The sequence below is a fragment of the Thamnophis sirtalis genome, unplaced genomic scaffold, assembly GCF_051295495.1.
Source record: "Thamnophis sirtalis isolate CommonGarterSnake01/CBP01778 unplaced genomic scaffold, rThaSir2_p1.2 scaffold_7, whole genome shotgun sequence".
NCBI lineage: Eukaryota > Metazoa > Chordata > Lepidosauria > Squamata > Natricidae > Thamnophis > Thamnophis sirtalis.
Window position 1 is genome coordinate 7,452,327 of NW_028261387.1, and position 14,771 is coordinate 7,467,097.

General features: G+C 38.3%; 1 protein-coding gene across 1 annotated transcript in view; it reads left to right on the plus strand.

Moving 5' to 3' along the window:
- ABCD3 (ATP binding cassette subfamily D member 3) overlaps positions 1-14,771 on the plus strand; it is a 62,104-nt gene that overhangs the window by 1,484 nt on the left and 45,849 nt on the right. Inside the window, exons 2-4 of the mRNA XM_087719279.1 lie at positions 9,092-9,125; positions 11,618-11,716; positions 13,968-14,056. Of these exons, the coding sequence (XP_087575405.1) occupies positions 9,092-9,125; positions 11,618-11,716; positions 13,968-14,056 (222 nt within the window). The remainder of the gene's footprint in view (positions 1-9,091; positions 9,126-11,617; positions 11,717-13,967; positions 14,057-14,771) is intronic.

Here is a 14,771-nt window from a genome sequence, read left to right on the forward strand (position 1 = left end):
CAAGTTTTAAAATAAATCGAAGCTATGATATCTATCTTGGTCTTAGAGTGACTTGCTTGCTAAGCGCTCCTGGTCTTTTGATTCCAGAAATATAGCCGACAGCCATTCTTCTTTGTTGGGAGGAAGAAAACTCTACTACAAAAATGTATATTATTTTAATCTTGCAATCATCATCATAATTACCCTTCACCATATACTCAGTGGCTCTTAGACAAAATATCTAACTGACACAGACTGCAGACTGTCCTGTATGAAACATGGTGTATGCATGGACCTGTGGAGAGGAAAATATAAAATCCTGTAAAAGTTGAATCTTCTGAAGGGTAGATAACAAATAATGTTCAGCTTGTAAGATTCCCTGTTGAAACACTGCAAAGTGGGTAAACCTATTATTGCTGGTATGTGCAAGTACTGTGCAAGTTTTCCAGGCCGCCATTAGATTTGTTGTAGCGATTATAGAATGACCATTTATAATTATATTTCAGTCTTATTATTACAAAGCAACCAGAAAATACAGTATTCAATAGCGGGGGAAAAGCAGAAGAAACGGCTTCCATGGGTTAAAGGGGCAAGTATTTAGTGTGACCTTTTTCTTACACTTGAGCAATAGCAGACACCTGGTCCTGCAAACGTAAATAAAATGGAGCCCTGAGTACTGACAAGTAGGTTACCTGTACGTGTCCTACTATTTCATGGCAAAATGACAGCTGTGCAAAAAAGTCTTATTATATTAGGTTTGTGCAAGACCTCCTTGAGCATTACATACGGTGCAGACACGTTGTATGAGTGTAGTTCCTTGGAAGCTTGCTAATAAAACCCAACTTTTATCACATCATTCCAGTCAAAATGCCAAAGTTCAAGAATTCAGCAGACATAAAATTATTCTTTTGCATCGGTGAGACCACTCAAAGGGAAATCAACAAATAAGCTGGGTAGTCAAAATGTAGAATTCAGGACGGAAAAATAATTATGGACGGTCATTAAAACTTTGCTACAAATCAAATCAAATCAAATCAAATGATGGCCTAAGATTTTTTTTTGCATGCTACTGTATAGCTTTCAAGTTTGTGGCTGTGAACTGAGGCTAAAATAACAGTTTGGGTACTATTTTATGTTGTTGTTTTTTAAACTCAGCGCTCAAGCAACAATTTTAAAGATTTGTAGGTTAGTACTGCCAGAATTAAAATAATCAGACAATTAGTTTAATTGTCTTCATACAAGTAAATTGAGTTTTTATATGTTAAACACACACACACACACACACACACACTCACACTATATGCTGCCAGAACTAGGGAAAGTTTGTTATCCAATTGACAAATCCAATAGCTATCTTATTTTCAGTGTACAAGTAAATTGAGTTTTTATATGTTAAACACACACACACACACACTATCACACTATATGCTGTCAGAACTAAGGAAAGTTTGTTATCCAATTGACAAATCCAATAGCTATCTTATTTTCAGTGTACAAGTAAATTGAGTTTTTATATGTTAAACACACACACACACACTATCACACTATATGCTGCCAGAACTAGGGAAAGTTTGTTATCCAATTGACAAATCCAATAGCTATCTTATTTTCAGTGTACAAGTAAATTGAGTTTTTATATGTTAAACACACACACACACACTATCACACTATATGCTGCCAGAACTAAGGAAAGTTTGTTATCCAATTGACAAATCCAATAGCTATCTTATTTTCAGGGTACCCTTGTGAGTTTGTTTTCCTGAAATTCTATTTACTTGTTAAATGATCTATCATACCCCTTTGATTTGGCAAACAGGTTTTGTGTTTTTTTGTAAATTACCTGACAAGCAGCTCATAGCTATCTACATACTAATGCACGTTGCCTTTATTGAAATGCAACCTATTTTAGTTGGTTATTTAGAACATTTATAAAACCGTTAATTTTAAAGCCAAACTCTTACAACTGAAAACATAAACCAATAGATGCATATATATTTTTAAAAAACCAGGCGCAACAAGTACACTTTTCCTGATGCAACATCCAACATTCTCTTCCCAACACCAGAAGGGAAATGCCAGGTGTCACCACCTTCCTGGGGCTTAAAAGGATGTGAGCCTGTTGGATCTCTGTTCCATGAGGCAGTGCTAGCAATGGAGAACACACACTTTCCAGGGCCTATAAGATGTTAGTGTTTAAGGGAAGGGAAGGGACTGTGGCCGTGCCCACACTATCTGCTTTGGTGGAATGAGTATATACACTCAGGGAGAGGCAGTTCTGCAGGTGACCTGGCCCCATGCCATGTAGGACTTTAAAAGTGATAATCAGCAGCTTAATTGGACCCAGAAAGAAACTAGGAGCCATCAAAGCTTATGCACAACAGGGATGTAATATGGGTCAACCTACAGATGCCCAGCCCTGTGCCCACAGCTGCCTGTTGTGTCAGGTAGCCCCAGGTAAGGTTCATTGCAGTAATCCAAAGGGAAGTGACCCAGGTGGGAATTCAGGAAAGGGCACAGACAGCTTTCTGCAATATCCCCCCTAACCACATCTGTCACTTATTACATTTCTAGACATCCTATGACACCCAGTGATTCTCCAGTCACACGATAAACTCTTTTCCAATACTGTCTCTTCAGCCTCTCAAATCTTCTCCGATGAATTTTATTAGAATGAATATTCAAATAAATATAATTGATGGGAATCCCTATTAAATGACCTTTGGATGGTTAAACGACCATTCACGTTAAATGGTTTAGTTAATGAATCTTACTTGGTTAAAATGAATCTTATCATCCTTAGTATTCAAAATTAGTCTAGTAAATTAAGCAACAAGATTTCATTTTCATTTCATTTCATTTTATTATATTTATATGCCGCCCTTTTCCCCCGAAGGGGACTCAGGGCGGCTAATAAATCAAATCAGGGAAGGGGGGGTACAGACAAAAAATAAAAAACGAAACATAACAATACATAATTTAAAACTCACAACAGTCATACCATTCGAGACGGGGGCAACAGCTCTTTAGCCCCAGGCCTGTCGGAACAGCCAGGTTTTAACGGCTTTGCGGAAGGCCTGGAGGGTGGTGAGGGTTCGAATCTCCACGGGGAGTTCGTTCCAAAGGGTCGGAGCAGCCACAGAGAAGGCTCTCCTCCAGGTAGTCGCCAGTCGACACTGGCCGGCGGATGGAATTCGGAGGAGGCCTAATCTGTGGGATCTAATCGGTCTAGTGGAGGTGATTGGCAGCAGGCGGTCTCTCAAGATGGGTGTATGTATGTTCATACATGAAATTATGGTACTTATATCAGATGGGTTTGTGGTGAAGGACAGATTGTTAGATTGGAGGTTCCATTACTGTTTTATTTGTATTGTTTCAGCATTGTGATAAATGCTGAATGAAACGCACCACAATGGACTGATATGATCTCATCTTAAATGGAATAACCCTTGAAATATATACAAGCAATTCTAATCCAAATTTCATTTGTGAAATTATTAGTTTTCTTCATAAATAAATGAGATATCTTATCAATGGATTTGTGAACTCATATGGAAATGTTTCGATATAAATCTTTTAGTTTGGTCAAATGATATATAAATACTTTTATCCAAAGAGAAATTGCACAGTGCAGCAGCAATAGCTTTGGTATTATCCCAAGTACTTTACACTCAAATAATATAAAACCTCATTTGGCAACCATAATTACCAGATTTTGTAGGAGGTAGGATTATGTCGCAAGGAGAGGTAGACTTTTTAACCTTTGTTCTGCTGAGATGAATCACACTTGATTATTCAACCAAAGAAATAGTTGTGTCATAGTATATCCTTTCCAAAGGTAGTAGGAAGCTAAATGAAAATTAAGGGAAAACTATACACAGGATAATAGTACGTAGAATATGAGTAGAGAAACTTCATTTTTTCAGATGTTACTGAATTAAGTTCCTGTTATTTACCTAGTTAACAAGTTTTAGAAGATCATAGCTCCCTCATTACAGATTTAGAGAGTGTCAGGTTGAATTCTTAAATGCCACTTTTACGAGAGATTCTTACACTAAGGAAAGTATATTAACTATACCTGTGATAAAATTCAATTAAGGGGAAATAATTTTCCGTTACAATGAAATTGATTGAAGCCAGACATAAATGCTCCCTTAAGTCAAGATTATTTCCATGACTACACCCAGAACAGTGGTGGGTTTCAAAAATTGTTGGAACCTACTCTGTGGGTGTGGCCTCCTTTGTGGGAGTGGCTTGCCACCCATGTGACTGGATGGGAGTGGCTTGCTGCCCATGTCACCGGATAGGAGTGGCTTGCCGCCCATGTGACCGGATATGAAATTATGAGTTAGTACTTAGGTTGGTCCAAGTAGCTATTCAGAAGTTAGTAGTTAGAAGCAATCTTAAAGCAAGATATGGAATTAAAACCAGAAATATTTTGTTGGCTATTTGAAAGGGAGTATAATATATAGTTAATTTTGCACATGTTAGCAGCTGCTGGAATTGTGTTTGCACAGCAGTGGAAAAACAGAGATATGTAAATGAATAAATATTACAATGTGCAGGAATAAATAAATTGACAATTAAAATCAAGAAGGCTTTGAATACTTTTTCACGTGGGATTTGTTTTAGCAATTGCCAACTAACGGAAACAGAAATTAGAAATCCAAAAGTATGAAAGGAAACACCAATTATGTAAGGAAAGGTTCCTAAAATGTATAAGGAAATATTACTAGATCATTATTAATGCATAGATAACTGCGGGACATTACACACCCATCAGTGGTGGTTTCAAAAATTTTTGGAACCTCTTCTGTAGGTGTGGCCTGCTTTCCGGGTCTACTGGTAGAACCTCTTCTAACTGGTTTGGTAGATTTGACGAACCGGTTCTACCGAACTGGTGCAAACTGGTAGGAATCCACCTCTGACCCAGAACTTGGAATCATTCATGTTCTATTTTTTTGATAGTTTCTCCCAAGTGAATATCACAGGACTTGACTAATGCAGAACAAATAGAACTGTACTCTTTGCTACAGTAGCTTTGCTACTGTTGTATGAAAGCATGAGGATGAATTTTGCAGTAAAATAGTAAAAATAAAAAAGATAATTTATTTATGATAATAAAAAAGCAACATTTCGTCTGACTATTGTAACACAGAACATGTCCTTCCCAACAAGTCAATGTGTTACTTTTGATTCTTTGGTATTTTGATTCCTATTGATAATTAACAGCAAATAAGTTTGGAAAACACCAAACACATTGTACAGTATTTTCATGAATGTACAAATGAGAGTTACAAAAGAGGCAAAAGCCAGAAATGAATTTGGTCAGTATAGATATATTTGCAAAAATGCCATCCCCAGCCCCCAGGGCCACTTTGCAGGCCTCCGAAACCCTCTAGTTCAGCAGTTCAGCGGTTCAAATCTCACCGGCTCAAGGTTGACTCAGCCTTCCATCCTTCCGAGGTGGGTGAAATGAGGACCCAGACTGTGGGGGCAATATGCTGACTCTGTAAACCGCTTAGAGAGGCCTGAAAGCCCTATGAAGCGGTATATAAGTCTAACTGCTATTGCTGTATTCAGTGTATAAGACACACCCAGATTTTCACCCTCTTTTTAGGGGGGAAAAGGTGCGTCTTATACTCTGAAAAATGTGGTGTATATATAGGTGACAAAATTCTGGTCCATTTTTTTTCCTTCAAAGAGGAAAAAGAGGGTTGCATCTGTTGATTCTTTTTTGTAATTGTTTCCTAGGCTTCTTATCAGTGTGAGAAATTACTGTCACAGCTCTATCCTTTCAACACAGTTGAAAGGAAATGCATTTTCCCATTGGCAAAGAAGGGATCTGTTCTGATCTTGTGTGATATTTGAGCATAATCAGGGGGAAAAAAGCACAGGAGGTAGTTTCTTGTTTTTATTGATTAATCTTTGATATTCCAAAACCTTGCTGGGTGGAAAGAGAAAGAGAAGTGACAGCCCCCCAAAAAAGTAGTCTGACAGGATATTTTAAACCTTAGCTTCTTATGAAATCAAATCTCTGGAGGGGCTGTGAGAAAAATGTCGCCTTCAGATTGCCATCTGAAGAGTTAAGTCGTTTCTTCATCACAGAGAATAATGAGAACTGGCGTGAGAACTTAGATCTATCTTTTAAGTTCTGGTTGCCCTGCCACTATATATGGTGTCATTTAGAAATACCTTCTTATAGAAAGCTGAATTATTTATTCTGGCCCAACATCCGGGTGGAAGTTTCTATTACTAAACTCTCGAAGGAAATCTTGCCTTTCTTAGGATGTGTCCAAGGTCCTGGTATGGATCATACAGTGTAATTTTTTAGTTTTTTTTTAAAAAAAGGGGGCAGGTAGAATAGCAATTAGTGTTGATTTTTATTTCCTTGCTACGTCTTTTCTAATGATTGGTTTGAATGACAATAGAATTGCTTGATACTCGTCTGGCAATAATTTATTTATCTGATTCTAAAATTCATCGTTTAGTCAATCAGTAGATTTAAAGGGATGAATTGTGCCAAAGCATAAGCAGATTAGGAACTACGTAGCTTCAATATCTGGTCTACTTTCGACTATAATTGGGCCCAAAATTTCTGTTGCTAAGTGAGATGATTTTTAAGTGAATTTTGGCCCTTTTATGTTTCTTGCCATGGTTGTTAAGTGAATGATTGCAGTTGTTAACTTAGTAACATGGTTAAGTGAATCTGGCTTCCCATTGCTTGTCAGAAGGATGCAAAAGGAGGTCACATGACCCCATGACACTGCAGCCGTCATAAATATGAACCAGCTCCTAAGCACCTAAATTTTAATCATATGACCATGGGGATGCTACAACGGTCGTAAGTGTGAAAAATGATCAGAAGTCGCTTTTTTTTCCAGTGATGTTGTAACATTGAATGGTCACTAAATAAACTGTTGTAAGTCGGGGACTATCTGTAGGGTCTGTCCCACACATACCTGTGCTAACATTTCGTGTTTGTATTTAAAAGAGAGAAAATAACAATTGAAAGGGTGAGTGAGCATCACAGAGCCAAGGTGGCGCAGTGGTTAAATGCAGCACTGCAGGCTACTGCTAGATCACAGGTCAGCGGTTCAAATCTCACCGGCTCAGGGTTGACTCAGCCTTCCATCCTTCCGAGGTGGGTAAAATGAGGACCCAGATTGTTGGGGGCAATATGCTGACTCTCTGTAAACCGCTTAGAGAGGCCTGAAAGGCCTATGAAGCGGTATATAAGTCTACTGCTATTGCTATTGCTATTGCTATCATATTATGAGCATGTGTGAGTCTATTGCATGTAAGACTGGCACCCAGCTTCCCCCCCCCCAAAAAAAAGCAAATTATTTTGGATTTCTACTTTTAGAGCGCACCATCAAGGTCCCTCCCTCAGTTCACCGACAAATGCACGCTAGCCATATGCGCGCCAACAAAACAGTGATGACAAAACCGCGACATCAAAATCGCGCCCACAAAAGCGTGCCGACAAATGTGCGCCGACAAAATCGCGTCATCCACAAACTACATAGTGGGACGCGTATACGTACGCTATAACCCTAACCTTAATTGTGCTTGTCATCGCGCTTTTGTCGGCGCGCATTTGTCGGCGGGCTTTTGTGGGCGCGATTTTGACGTTGCGCTTTTGTCAGCACTGTTTTGTCAGCGCGCATACGGCTGTCGCGCAATTGTCGGGTCACGCCTCCCTCAGGTAGCTACAGCTGGATTGAAGAACAATAAAGCAAGAATGTACAACAGTTACTTTTGGCCAACATTCATTGAAGTTGTTGAATGAATCATGTGATCATTAAGTGAGTCTGGCTTTGCCTTTGGCTTTGCAGATGACGATCCTAGTGTCAGGATTGTCATCTGCAAACAAAACACCGAGGCAGGTAGATTCCTCAAAGAATAGTTTTGTTGGATCGTGACCCGACAAATGCGCGATTGACATATGCGCGCCAACAAAACCGCGCCCACAAATTTGCGACATCAAAATCGCGCCCACAAAAGCGCAATGACAATAAAATCGAAAAAATGTTAGGATTAGGGTTAGGGTTATAACGTACGTATGCACGATTTTGTCAGCGCGCTATTGTCGAAAATCAATTAACGGTTTTGTCATCGCGGTTTTGTCGGCGCGCATATGTCTATCGCGCATTTGTCGGTGAACCTTGTTGGATATATCATATTGGCACAGTTCTTGTGTTATACGTGTGCACCTTTCGTTTTCTTTAAATGTCTTCCTGACATCAACTTCTAGAGTGAATCTAAGATAAGCCATGGGTACAATGCTAATTTGTGCTCCCATCAGCCTCCTCTCTACAAGCAGAGATTCCTTTTATGCAAGGTATTGCATAAACATCATCTTATCTCTTTAACATGCTGGTGGTTCTTATCTTTAACATTAAAATCAGAGGTGGTATTCAGCCAGTTCTGACAGGTTCTGGAGAACTTTTAGAATAGGGTCCCCAGATGTTACTGAATTACAAGTTCTAGGAACTCACCATTGCCATTCAGGTGACACTACCAAAATTATAGCTTGGCGGTATTTGAAGGGATACAGGTGCTCCATTCTAATTTAGGCTGGAAAATATTCTGAATTAATTCACATACATTATATTAAAATATTGTATTTATTGTATTTATTTGTCAAAATATGTTGAATTAATCTTATTAAAATAAGTTACAGACTAATACCCTCATCCAGTGAAAATTAAAGAGATTTTTTGTGCAAATGGAGGCATTTTTATGCATTGGTTTTACCAGCTAGGTGTAAATGGGTTATTACTATCTTTTTTTGTTATCTCGAAACTATGTAATTCTGTTTTTATTTTTCTCAAATAACATTGGGAAATACTTTTAGAGTTATGGTTTCAGGCACAGATGTTTTAATCATTTAAATTATACAGGAACAGAAATCCTATTGAAATTGATAAAATCAGGAGAAACTAAAACAAAATTAGCTAATATAAATTTGATTCTAAAAATATTCAATAGATAGTGTGTACGTATATATTGATTTTATTTGGTAAAGAAACAACTTGAAGAATGTGTTCTGTTAATTTTTTTAAGGATTTTGTAAGAAACAATACAAGTAAAATAAATTTATTATTTGCAGAAAGAAAAATGGAAAAAATTTATCCAGCAGTGAGGTAAGTTTTATTACAGTTACCCTATGAAATCTAGAAATTCCATGAAATTATGTTGTGTGTAGAAATATGCTAAATACAATAAAGAAGAGTTTAGAAGAATGTTTTAGCTATATTTTCTCTTATACAATGTGAAAATAGAATTTAAGTGATGTATATTATATAATCCTATATATGGAATTTCGCTCACTGCAAGAGGCCTTATTTCCAAGCAAATAAATAAAAGATTATGACATACTAGCACTGTTATTGTATGTAGCTTCATTTAGAAACTGAAATAATTATAATACATTTATCAAAAAATCCAATTATATCATGAAGAACAACTTGTCATGAAGTCAAAATCAATTTTTTTACTTCATCATACTTTAGAGAAGAATAAATACAAAACATATAATAAAAATAAAAGCAAAATTAATTATGGGACATCCTTTTACAAATTTGTATAGGAAAAAAAGAGAATCTGGCAAAAAACAACAACACCACATTTCTTTTGATATTGTCTAATGCAAATATAAAATACAGTACTTGCCCATAGAGATTTCAGGCAATTGATTTAAAATAGAGTAATAAATACTAGATCTGCTGTATGGTAGAAGGAATAGAATGTTATATGATTTAACAATTCTAAAACATCAGTTTTGATGTACTAGAATAAATTTGAAAAAAAGTTTATGTTCACTAGTCTTAGTAAAGGGAAGAGGATAACTAATTGGTTTATATTGGCCAATGTAAAAGGTTTTAAACAATGCAGCTTTTCTTTAAGATGGTATCTGTTTTGCAATATTTATATCATAGTGAACTTAATTTTATATTGCTTCTGTATAAGCTGTTTTAATAAGTAAGCTTCTTAAAGTGTTTTATAACTGTTTTCCTTTTGTGGCCAAAATATATAAAAGTTGAAATATTTTCCTTAAATCTATACTATGTACTTTTCAGTTCTTAAGAACTGGTCCTACATGTCTGGATGAATGAGAAGGAGATAATAGGGACATGGAAAAACATTTGAAAGAAGTGTTTTTCAAAGGAGTTAAGTCATATGTAAATAAATCTCCTCTTTTTGAAAGATTAAAGCAGCTGCATTTTCTGCAAAGCTTGTGTAACTACTTAAGAGGGCTGTGTTGGTTTTTCTGGGCCTGAATTTGATGGCTGTTCTGGCATGCAGACGGACAAGGGACAGCCTTTGAAACCCACATGAGCAGAGGTGGGTTCCTACCAGTTCGCACCAATTCGGTAGAACCGGTTTGTCAAATCTACCGGACCGGTTAGAAGAGGTTCAACCAGTGGACCCGGAAAGCAGGCCACACCTACAGAAGAGGTTCCAAAATTTTTTGAAACCCACCACTGCTAAAGGGTTAGGGGTGCAAGGATCTTGTAACTTGACAGCTTTAAGACTTGCATGCTTCAATGCCAGAGTTCCTGAGCCAACGTGACTGGAGGAGGAATTCTGGGAGTTGAAGTCCACAAGTCTTAAAGCTGTCAGGTTTGAAGATCCCTAGTTTTTTTCCCTAAAGGGTTAGGGGCGCAAGGGTCTTGTAACTTGACAGCTTTAAGACTTGCACACTTCAATGCCAGAGTTCCTGAGCCAACGTGACTGGAGGAGGAATTCTGGGAGTTGAAGTCCACAAGTCTTAAAGCTGTCACGTTTGAAGACCCCTAGTTTTTTTTCTAAAGGGTTAGGGGTGCAAGGGTCTTGTAACTTGACAGCTTTAAAACTTGCATGCTTCAATGCCAGAGTTTCTGAACTTGGACCGACCAAAGTATTAATTCATAATTTCATATCCGGTCACATGGGCGGCAAGCCACTCCCATCCGGTCACATGGGTGGCAAGCCACTCCCACAAAGGAGGCCACACCCACAGAGTAGGTTCCAACAATTTTTGAAACCCACCACTGCACATGAGCCTGGCAAAGGAGGCGGTTGCTTTAACGCTTCAAAGAGAGACACTTCATTCACACTTTGCAAAACACCCCTGTAAAACACTCTATTTACCTATTTATTCTATACCATTGTAAAATATCCTACCAAATTGTAAGCAATTTCACACGCGCTGCTAAAATACGTACGGTCGTGTTTTTATTACTGAATATAATCCAGGGGGGAAAAAGAGCTGTTTTGCCTTTTTGATTTTTCCCCTGGAAATAACAGAAAAATTGCTTGCCACAACCCAATTTGGTGTGGGAAATGGGAAGGGCAGGCATGTACTACTAAATCCCAGTTCAGTCTTTTTTGGTCTATCCTGGCTGGCTAGATTTACAACCTATCTATTTGATTCATTCAGGAATAAGCATTGATAAAATAAAGATACAGTATTAATATAGTGAAGAAAATGGCAAGCTCTGTTTCTTTTGCAAAGCAAAAACATTGGTATTCTTTATTTGACGGATCTAAGATGCAGAGAATAATTCACCTTAAATTGTTCAGCTGTGTTGAAATAACTCAGATACACTTGTTTTGATGAGACCATTTCCTCCTGTAATCTTTTAATATGCAGAAAGAATTCAAGAAAGAAAGAGCGGTAGTAGATAAAGTATTCTTTGCAAGGATTTGTCAAATTCTGAAAGTTATGGTCCCCAGGACATTTTGTAAAGAGGTAAGTTGCGAATAGAGAATAACCAGTCTTAATACTTTTGTTATGAAACCTTATTAGCTGGTGGTCTTTCAGATGTATTTTGGCTGCAATACCTAGAATGCCAATTTCAACACAAAGGCTGTTTATTTCAGTCACTTGAAGACTGAAAATTTAGTAATTTGCAACTGCTGTTTATGTCAAACTGGATCCTGAACATTTTTATGGTTGCCCGTGTTAAACCTATATTTACTAATGTAGTATTTGGAGGGGTGGTGGTTATTCTTATTAACTTGAATTAGTTAAACATTGAAAACCATATGCCGTAATTTGACTGCTGTAGATGTTCTTAAAAGAATCGAAAGCAGCAATCAGGAATAACAAGTCTGCTGTCAGCATTAAGCCCCATCACCATGGAAGAATGCAGTGGGTATGAATAAGTACTACGTAATGTATTTCTAGGATTTTTCTTTATACTGGCACTCTTGTTTATAAAGCTTGTAACTTTTTTTCAAAGTTTAATTGATAGGCAAGTGGAGATCCGCCTCTCTGCTTGTTAAAGATACAAATTGCGTCCTAAAGCTGGGTGGTTGTTCCTGTTTTTACAAACACAAATAGTGTTAGAAGTGGTAGCAATTGTGCATGTTTTGTTCATTTCAGCACTGTAGGCTATATTAATAGGCTGCATTAAATTTTCTACAAGTAAGCCATCTGGGAGACATGATTAAACTGTAACAATCATATTAAGACTAGAAGTCTAATATATAACAGTTACAACCATTTTTTACTCTGCTTATTTTAAGTCCAAGTCTAACTGCTATTGCTATTGCTAAATATTATAGAATGTTGAAAATAAAGATCACATGATCACAGCAGCCTAGTAGTAAAGCTGCAGCCAGTAGCATTTAAGGAGCCATAACTTTCCAAAATTTCGTTCCCTCGGGAGTCACGGCTTCTGGATATTGGATACATTCTGTAGAAAGCTCCCTAGAATTGCTTTGATTAATTGATTGATTGATTGATCCAGTTTGTATAGCTGTATTCCAGTTGCTCATTCATATTTTTGGTGACTCTGGGCGGTATACACTTATGCTAAAACACTCAACAATTACCTAAGAGGTGCAGCAAAAATAATCCCTTTATCTCTAGTATACAGGTAGTCTTCAATGTAATGACCGTTCTCAATTGCAACAGCACTGAAAAAAGTGATTTATGACTCTTGCAGCATTCCTGCACTCACATGATCACAATCCAGGCATTTAAAAGCTCAATCACTTTTATGACAGTAGCCGTATCCTACTGTTATGTGATTGACATTTCTAACCTTCCCAGCTGGCTTCCGACAAGCGAAGCTAATAGCAGTTAGACTGATATACCGCTTCATAGGGCTTTCAGCCCTCTCTAAGCGGTTGACAGAGTCAGCATATCGCCCCCAAACAACAATCCGGGTCCTCATTTTACCCACCTCGGAAGGATGGAAGGCTGAGTCAACCCTGAGCCGGTGAGATTTGAACCGCTGAACTGCTGATCTAGCAGTCAGCTGAAGTGGCCTGCAGTACTGCACCCTAACCACTGTGCCACCTCGGCTCTTATCTAAGATAGATAGATAGATAGATAGATAGATAGATAGATAGATAGATAGATAGATAGATAGATAGATAGATAGATAGATAGATAGATAGATAGATAGATAGATAGATGATAGATAGATAGAGCAATAGCAGTTAGACTTATATACCGCTTCATAGGGCTTTCAGCCCTCTCTAAGCGGTTTACAGAGTCAGCATATCGCCCCCAACCACAATCCAGGTCCTCATTTTACCCACCTCGGAAGGATGGAAGGCTGAGTCAACCCTGAGCCGGTGAGATTTGAACAGCCGAACTGCAGAACTGCAGTCAGCTGAAGTAGCCTGCAGTGCTGCATTTAACCACTGCGCCACCTCGGCTCTTAATGGGGAGTTGGTAGAGGGTTGTAAGTTGTGGTGCAGGGTGATTCGCTTAATGACCGTGGTAAAAAAAAATCTGTAAACTCCAATTCAGTCCCATCTCCCGTCTCACTTAATGACCACACTGATTAACAGTGTTTTTTCTTCTGGCACTTATTTTGGTTGTAAGCCAAGGACAATCTGTACTTCATGTTTGGAACAGATTAGCTTTATTTTAAAGCTTAATTTGCACTGATTCTTTATGGTTGGAAAGAAATCTGTATGCTTTCTTTGCAGAGCTCCTAAAATCAATACAATTCTAAATATTGTTTCTGTCTTTCTTACAATAGACAGGTTATTTGGTACTTATTGCCATTATGTTGGTACTTCGCACATATTGTGACATCTGGATGATTCATAATGGAACAGTTATTGAGAGGTAAGCGTTATTTATATATGCCATTATTCTTTTATGTTACTGTATATCAGAGACTAATACTGCTATTTTTAGAAACACAGGGCATAAAATTAAACAATGTTTAACTTAAATTAGTAAATATAGGCTTTATCCAAGTACAATACAAAATCAAAATTTCTTTCTAAGTGAACATGCCATGTTAAACCACAGACTCTCCCCTTTGCTATTAGTCTTTCTTGGAGCTTCCTGGAGAACAAACTTCCACTTTTAAACTGACCAGTGTGGCTAATAGAAAAGCAAAAATCATAGTTTAAGGCTGTGATGGCGAACCTTTTTCACCTCAGGTGCCAAAGGCATGCATGCGCTATCATGCACGCTCCCGTGCCCACACCCATAATGTAATTCCCCCCCCCCCCGTGCCATGCCCCCTGCGCCTGTGCACATGATTCTGACCCACACATGCGCACACAGCTTTCTTGGAGCCTGGGGAAGGCGAAAATGGCCTCACTCCCCCCCTGGAGGCCCTCCAGAAGCTGGAAATGGCCCATTTTCTGACATCCAGGGGACCTGGTAGGTCCATTTTTCACACACACACCCCAGGCTCCAGAGGCTTTCTAGTAGCCTGGGGAGAGGAAAAAAAGGCCGAACACGCAAACCGGAAGTTTGGGAATGGACTTCCAGGTTGCCCGTTGGGCCATTTCTTACCCTCCGGGGACTTCAGGAGGCCTCCCTGAAG